This window comes from Octodon degus, unplaced genomic scaffold, assembly GCF_000260255.1.
Source record: "Octodon degus isolate 3935 unplaced genomic scaffold, OctDeg1.0 scaffold00027, whole genome shotgun sequence".
NCBI classification, from domain to species: Eukaryota; Metazoa; Chordata; class Mammalia; order Rodentia; family Octodontidae; genus Octodon; species Octodon degus.
This window is the reverse complement of record NW_004524603.1, coordinates 4,364,711-4,372,944: the sequence shown is the minus strand read 5'-3', so window position 1 is coordinate 4,372,944 and position 8,234 is coordinate 4,364,711. Positions and strand designations below refer to the sequence as shown.

The 8,234-nt window shown below is 49.7% G+C and overlaps 1 protein-coding gene across 1 annotated transcript in view; it reads right to left on the bottom strand.

Annotated features, from left to right (window-relative positions):
• Positions 1-2,415: 2,415 nt before the first annotated feature.
• The window catches only part of Xrcc2 (X-ray repair cross complementing 2), a 39,631-nt gene continuing 33,812 nt past the window's right edge, over positions 2,416-8,234 (bottom strand). Inside the window, exon 3 of the mRNA XM_023712913.1 lies at positions 2,416-3,484. Within this exon, the coding sequence (XP_023568681.1) occupies positions 2,751-3,484 (734 nt within the window). The 3' untranslated portion in view covers positions 2,416-2,750. The remainder of the gene's footprint in view (positions 3,485-8,234) is intronic.

The window sequence follows — 8,234 nt, the reverse complement described above, 5'->3', positions numbered from 1 at the left end:
TAAATCTGTAATGGTCCATGAGAGTAACACTTCATTTATACAGAGGAGAAATGGACAACCCAGCCTATTCTAGACAGGCGCTCTGCTAGGACTCGCTGTGCTTCCACACAATTGTCACACACACTTCAGAGGCTGCAGGGTTGGGGGACGGCGCCTGCATGTCTTGTCTGCTGTGAGCTCCAGGAAGAGCCAGCTACAGCAGAGCAACAGACGCTACCCAGCCTTCTCCAGCCAAGGAGTGAATGTGCACACTTCCGCAGCTTAACAAGTATTTATAGCTTACTTATGTGTAACATGCATGGTATATAAGAATATGCAAAAATTAAAATGCAGAAATGATGTTATAGATACATATGTTTAAAATGGCAGTGATGTGAAAATATTATTTAGCGTGCATGGGTGTGAACAGTGACGTGGGGCAGGGTAAGCGTGAAAGGCTGTTAGCTGAGTACCTGCCTTTCTGCAGTCCTCCAACAGCCTGCGTCCCCTCAGCCCTCACCCCAGCTCCTCAGGACGGGGATGAGGGGAGGAAAAAGGGGGGAGAGCGAGGCTGCTCAGGGTCCCTCCTGCAGGCCCCTGGAAAGCCACCCCTGCTGGTCATGCCCGTGTCTCTGGCAAGGAGCTGTCCCACCCCAGCCCCCATTAGTATCCAGAAGACCCCTGAAATGTGGGGTGTGGAAACGGTACACTGGGGCATGCCCAGGGACAGGGGGATGAGACTGTGCTGACAGCTAAAGAACACTATTATCTGTAGGCCTAGTTTCTTTGGGGGAACCCTACCCCTAAAAGCACCTCTTCTGGCTACGTGAATGTACAGTTAGGGGGTTGTGTGGATGTGAACAAGCCCACAGGAACACAGCTGTCAACCTCTTGCACATTCCACAGAATAACTCACACACAAATGCCCAGGGACACTCTGACCTACAGATTTAAGGTCACCAGGGTCCTTCTGACTAACAAATACTGGTAATTAAATCATCCCTTAGATTAAAATATCTGAAGAGACTTTCTGAAATGTTGTCCCTCTATGACAGGTCATCTCAGAAGGTCCTGGCCCTTATTGGACCAAAATGTACAGAGCCATCTTAGCCCCTGCTGGAAATGGTTCAGTTCATTTTTAGGCCTGGCTATTCCAAATAGGTAAGAATACTCTTAACATACAGTTCTGCTGTAGTTCCCACATTTCTCTAATAATGAGCTGAACGCTTCCAGAGAAGCTTCAGAGTTCCATAAATGGGCATCCTCTTTCCTTACAGTTTGAAAAATATACCGACATGCACCCATAATGCAAGTTCATCCCAAAATTCAGGGCTGTTCAGATCAGAAGGCAGCAGGTGGCTGGATGTGGTGGCCGCATGTACCCATAATCCCTGCTACAAGGAAGGCTAAGGCAGGAGAATCAGCAGCTCCAGGCTGGCCTGAAGGCGACACCCAGGACAGTGAGACTCCATCTCAGTGACAACTGCTCTCCTATCCCACAGTTTTGGATGTGGAGGACGGATGAGCAGGTAGCTCCTGAGTTCATCCCTTAGAGAAAGACCAGCTTTACCAACACCCTTTACAGTCACAGCCTCCTGAAGGAGCCACACAGGAGATCAGGGGCTGGCTGTGGAGGCGATGCCTGTAATCCCAGCACAGGGGGTGCTGAGAGTTTGAGACCAGCCTGGGCTACAGAGTGAGAACAAGGCCAGCCTGAAATGCACAGCAAAGGGGCCGGGGAGATGGCTAAGTGGAATAAGCGCTTCCCGGGCAAGTGCAAGGGCCTGAATTCAATCCTAGGTTCTGCAAAAAGACAAACAAACAAACAAACAAACAAACAAACAACTGAACTGCATAGGGAACTACATAATGAGGAAAAAAAGAAAAAGATTAGAGATACATTTCAACTTTTCCAAAATTTTACAAGTGTGATGAAAAGCTATAAAAATTCTTTTATTGGGGCTGGAGAGATGGCTCAGTGGTCTAAAGCACCTACTTGTAACAAGCTTGGCAAAGCACAGGGACCGCGGTTCGATCCCCCAGCACCACATGCCAGCCAGCCCAGCCCCCTGGTGGGCTGAGCTGGCCACACACACACACACACACGCAATAAATAAATGTAATAAATAAAAATAAATAATAATAAAAAAATTCTTTTATTTACTCTGAAAACTATTTATTTTAAAAAGCTCAGCACAAGGTTTAATTATTAAGACTACTTTGACTTTCAGTAGTGTAGAAACAGAACAGTATGAAGTTTTACTGAGATAGTTTTTTTAATGTATTTGGTACAGGGTTTCCTTCACAGCTCAGACTCATAGTGATCCTCCTGTTTTCAGCCTCCCCAGCGCTGGGATTACAGGCACGGACTGCCACGCCCAGTCCAGTGGCTGGCTCAGTGCACCTGGGGGTGGGGCTGGCGCAGCATGTGGGGCGTGTGTGTGTGGCGGGGGAAGCCTGGTCACTGTGCTTGCCTAGGCAGGTGTTTAGCTATTTTGCTGGCCCTTGAAGTTGTACTGTGATAGTTTAAACTATCCATTGTAGCTGGGCACAGAGGCACATGTTTGTAAATCACAGAACTTGGGAGGCAAGATCACTCTGAGTTCAAGGCAAGTCTGGGGTACATGTCTCAAAGAAGAAAAAGAAACCCACTCTGTGTAGAAATACTGTCGTGTTACACACCCCTCCCCATTTGAACCTTTAGAATCGAACCACGTTAGCCTATAAGAAACCTGTTTTAAGACTTGCACCGTGGCTTGCAAATGGCTATTCTATGACACATGTCCACAAAACTGAACCCCACTTTCTCCAATAACAAACAAATGCTGTTTTGAAGTGTTTTTCTTTAAATGGTAGGAGAGGAGTGAGAACTGTCTGCAGCTTTTAGCATCCTCTTGTTTGGAGAAGAACACTCTCTGCTTTACCAGCTGCTGCCAGGCCTTGCACAGATAGGGTCTGTAGTCCAGGTCTGGCCTGCCAGGACGCTGACAGGTGGAGGGGGCCCCTTCCGGCGTGTGCCAGGCCTTCTGCATGATGCTCTGTGTCGTGGCGAAGAGCACCAAGCGGTAGTCCCGGACCAGCCTCTCCAGGCGCTGGGCGCACTTCCTCAGAGTGGACTCCTGCGCGCTGACGCTCTCCCCGCCATTGGCGCGGTCTGTCCAGTAGAAGGCCGACAGGCTATCCAGAAGCAGCACGCACAAAGAGGGGCGGCTGCACAGCACCGCCTCCAGCGAGTGCAGCGTGAGCAGCAGCTGCGTGCTGCTGTTGCAGTAGACTAAAAAGAATCTTCTCAGGCAGTGCTTTATCATCTCTTCCGAGCTCTGGGACAGTCTATGCTCAAGAATGGTGACAAGCCGAAGCATGTCGAAGTGGTAATCTGTATCAATGAATAAGACTTCCAGGCCCAGGCCACCTTCTGATTTTGGAAGTATACACCGTGCCATTAAATGATAAAGCATTTCTGTTTTTCCTGTTCCCTCTGCACCGTGAAATTCAAGAATATCACCTGTGTAAAATGTTAAAATGTCTGTCAGAGTGCAGCAGCACAACAGCAGGCTACAAGGAGTAAGTTTACAAAAGGTTTACAAAGACATATACTGGAGTCAGGTGTGGCAGCACACACCTAAATGCCAGCACTCGGGGGCTGAGGCAGGGAGATTGTCAGGAGTCTGGGGCCAGCCTGGGCTACGTAGCGACCTCAAGGCCAGTCTTAACGACACAGTGAGCCCCTGTCTCAAAGAAGAAAAACAGAAAGAAAAGGAAGAAACAGACTAGAATGCGAAAATCTACATCCATTTACCAAGCTGGATCTGTACAAGGGTGATCAAAGTATACGGAGAAGGTTTACATCTTAGTGTGTATGACCTAAAAGCCATTATTCCCTCTCAATCACTCCAAATGCAACTGTTCCAACATCCCTGCCACTTTCTGAAGCAGTTCTGGAGGTCCTCTCTGCTGTGATCGGAACTGGTGACTGCCGCTGCCAAGTGCCACCCACCCAGGGGAGGCCAGGCGGGCCTGTAAGGACATGTCCTGTGCTCACTGGCCAGATCTGGTACAGGGCCCCTTGTGGCTCTTCTGCAAAGTCAAAGTAAGCACAAGTGGTACATGCTTTAATCATTCAGGACATCTGTGCAGCCAGTACAGGGTGTGCTGCAGGACAGAGGACTCCAGCACTGCTGAGCAAGAGGGATGATGATGGGGCGACGTGTTACAGGGGTTCACGGCAATGTGTCTTTTACTGCAACACACTTTCCAATTTCCACCGCATTTCTGATGTCCTGTGTATAAGGAATGATGATTTCCTCCCCGGGAAGGGAGCCTGCCTTTCAGCATTTGCTGGGCTTCGTGGTGCTTGGCTCAGACCAGGCCTGCCAGGCAGGCGCTCTCCCACGAGCACAGCCCGCTGAGGAAACAGCTGTGAAAGCACTGAGGTTTTACAGAGAGCAGGTTGAGGAGCCCCGAGGAGTCTTCGGGCCTGGGTCCTCAGACACTGGTACTTGCAGGGAGAGGCCCGCAGCAGCCCACAGCTCCCCTCCTGTCTGGCCGAATCACAGCTACGCCTTCCTTCCCCCTAAACACAGACCTAGCTCTAGGGGAAGGTGATGCCTCTGCCCCAGTGGCAGCGCTGCAGACTCGAGTCCGCAGCCCACCTGGGTGTCTCTGCCCTTGGCTCCCCGGCCCTGCTGAGGGCGGATGGGCAGCAGGCAATGCCCAGCCCTGAGCAGTGTGTCTGCCGCAGCACCACTCCCTGGGGGGACACGGGGACGGCTCCCATAACCCAAAGGGGGCACAGTCCCTGGCCTGCTTTCTCTTGCTGTTGAGACTCCACAGGGACTCTAGACTTGGCAGTTTCATTCTGCAGCAATGCGGGCCAGTGGCCTCAGGCTCTCATGCCAGAAGAGGGACCTACACATGTGCGCGTCATGCCTGGCTACTCTCTGCCACAGGGACGCCTCCTGCAGAGCATCCAGCTGTACTATAAACCAATTTGCTAGTTCTAGGAGTCAAATCAACTACTGCCAACTTTATTATTAGTGTATGTGTTTCTTTGAGACAGGGTCTCCTTACGTGGTACAGACTTGGACTTGCTGCAATCCTCCCGCCTTGGCCTGCTGAGCACTGGGGGCACAGGCGTGCACACTCCAAATCTCTCTCTCTCTAGGTTCTAATAACTTTTGTTAAGGACAGCACAAGTTAAATAAAACAAGACCTGAAGTAATCAGCCTATTTCCAGAACTTTTCAAAATACATGTTCAAGACTGGCATTCTAGAAGCTAGCTTTTTTTTTTTTTTTGGCAGAACCAGGGATTGAACTCAGGTCCTTGCGCTTGCCAGGGAAGTGCTTATTCCACTGAGCCATCTCCCCGGCTCCATGACTGGCATTCTAATGCTTGCTAATTTGTCATTATTTGTGGCTGAGCCACCTGATTGCAAACATCATGTTTTAAAGGCACATTCTTAGGCTCCAAGCAAAGTAGTTTAAGAATTCAGTTACTTGGGCAGGGGGTACAGCTCAGCGGTGCAGGGCCTGTCTGGCAAGCACAAGGTCATGAATTTGATTCCTACCACAAACAAACAAAATTCAGTTACTTTATTTCCTACATAGTGAGTTTAAGGCCAGCCTGAGCTACATAAGACCTTGTTACAAAAAAAAACAAAAACAAAAACTTCAGCTAATTTCTACAATATTACATACAACCTAAAATTCTAAATTTACATTAAAAAGAATTTTAAAAGATGATTTCAGCCTCACTAGGCATAGTGGCCCATGCCTGTATTGCCAGCACTCAGGAGGCTGAGGCAGGAGAACTACGGAGTTTAAGACCAGCCTGGGCTACAAAGTGAGCTCAAGGTCAGCTTGAACTATACAGTGAGACTGAGTCAAAAAGAAAAAAAAAAAAGATGCCAGCCTCAAGGAGTAAAACTATTTCCACAGTAACAGTTGCTCCTCAATACTCTTATTAGAGGCCAACATAACCACTGTGGAAGTCAGAGGCAGGAAGATAACTGCAGCCTAAGAATGCGAGACCAGTTTGGGCAAACAGCAAGACCCTGTCCTACAAAGCATTAATAGCGATTAAGACCACATCACACCCCACACTCCAGTAGTCTCTCCTACTGGTCAGAGGCAGCCAGGAAGCCTCCACGCACAGCAAAGCTGTTACTGCAGGCCCTGCGCATGTGCACACAAATATCAACAGTGGGGAGAGGAGGCGGAAAACCCTATAGGGTAAAGAAATTGCGGACCACACAGAAGTGTGGTGGGGAATCCAAAAGCAGCCATGCACATCCTGTGTCTCCCCTCCCCAGAGAAGAGGTCAACGCCCAGGGTATGCAAGGCGACCTCGGTCACCTCCACCACACTATATAACTACTGGTCGGCTATTTGCTGCTGCTTTTCCTGTCAGCTTCTTTCCTTGCATATTCTCCTCCTAGCACAAAACACACAGTACCCGATTCTCTGGACAGACAGCTGAAGAATGTGCATGTAAGGTCCCATTGGTATAGGTTAAAGGCCTCATCAACTGTGGAACATGGCACTGGGAAAGGAAATGTCCCGTAGGAGTCACAGGCAGCATGAATGACCTTGTCTCGCAGGTAAGATGCCTAAGACCCACAGCTCAGGGCAGGCTGTAGCCCTCCAGAGGCCACGAGGGCTGACCCTTCCACCATCGGCTCCTAGACACAGAGGCAAAGGCAAATCCTAGAGACGGGTGAGCAAGGGTGAGGTGTGCCTGAAAAACACAGCGAATGCCTAGGTTTTTACTAAAGTCACGCTGCAATTCATCCGCATCAGCCCCAGCCCCCAACACACTTCTTTGTGAGTGCCCGTGGCTGCATGTCAGGATTCAGTGCTCACCTTTCACAGTCATTTGGACTTGAGGGAGGAGGCGGAAGTCTCACAAGGCCAGGTCAGCGAACAAGGCCCACGCGGACGCCTCTGCACCAGTCTGCCGTTCTGTGGGCGGTGCCTCACAGCAGCACTCACTGTACTTCTGATCATAACGTGTAAACATGGGGAGGGCCTGCAGGCTGCTTCAGGAGGCAAAAATGAGGGGGCAGGTGGTGGGCCTGGTGCCTGAAGCGAGGAGTGTTTCAGGGAGACCAAGGCAAGGCATCTTTACTGCAATACACTGAAATATTCACCATATATTTTGCTCACACCTCACACACTATCCCAGAGACATACATGAACTGGGAATTGAACTCAGGCCCTTGTGCTTGCCTGGCAAGTGCTTATTCTACTGAGCTATCTCCCCAGCCCCAAAACAAGGATTTTAGCTTTTCTTTTCTTTTTTTTTTTTTCTTTTTTTTTTTTTTTTTTTTGGAACCAGGGATTGAACTCAGGCCCTTGAGCTTGCCAGGGAAGTGCTTATGCCACTGAGCCATCTCCCCGGCCCAAAACAGGGATTTTAAATTCAGAAAATTCACTTAAATATCCTGGCAACAGGTTATTCAGGGTCTCACTACTAGATCGAACTCATAGTGATCCGCCTGTTTACAGCCTCCCAAGAGCTGGGATTACAGCTGTGCGACACAACACCCAGTCTCAACTGCCGTCTCAGTGGTTCCCCAGGGGCAGGGCCAACACAGCAGGCCCAGGGATTGAACCCCTGGACCCTGCGCCTGCTTGCAGATGCTTTAATCCATTGAGCTATTTGGCTGGCCCCTGGCAAGAGTTTATAGTTTTCTACAGCAACATGAGGAACAACAGAGGGTATTAAATCAAGTGTGCCAGGCACTGAAAGATGGTAAACAAGATTTCACAGCACTGCAGAGCCAGGCACAGGGGCCCTCCCCTGTGAGGAGGATCCCAAGTCCAAGTAGTGTCTGGGCAACTGGGCAAGACTCCATCTCAGCTAGCTAGATAAGGGAGACAGTCAGCCTAGGGAAGCAGCTCAGTCTGGAAGCCCTGTGTTCATCCCCAGCAGCACAGCCGTTTCCAGAGGCTAGGACGGAGAGAAGGGAATGAAAGGCTGGGTAACAGCTACAAAACTACAGCTAGACTGGAAGACTAGATTCCAGTGTTCTTCACACACTGGGTGATGACAGTGAATAATTTACTGTACATTTCAAAACAACTAGAAGATTTTGAATTTTCCCAACACAGAAAGACAAACAGGGCTGGTGTGATGGCTCAGTGGTCTAGAGCACCTACTTGGAACAAGCCTTAGCAAAGCACAGGGATTGCGGTTCAATCCCCCAGCACCACATGCCAGCCAGCCCCGCCCCCTGGTGGGCTGAGCTGGCCA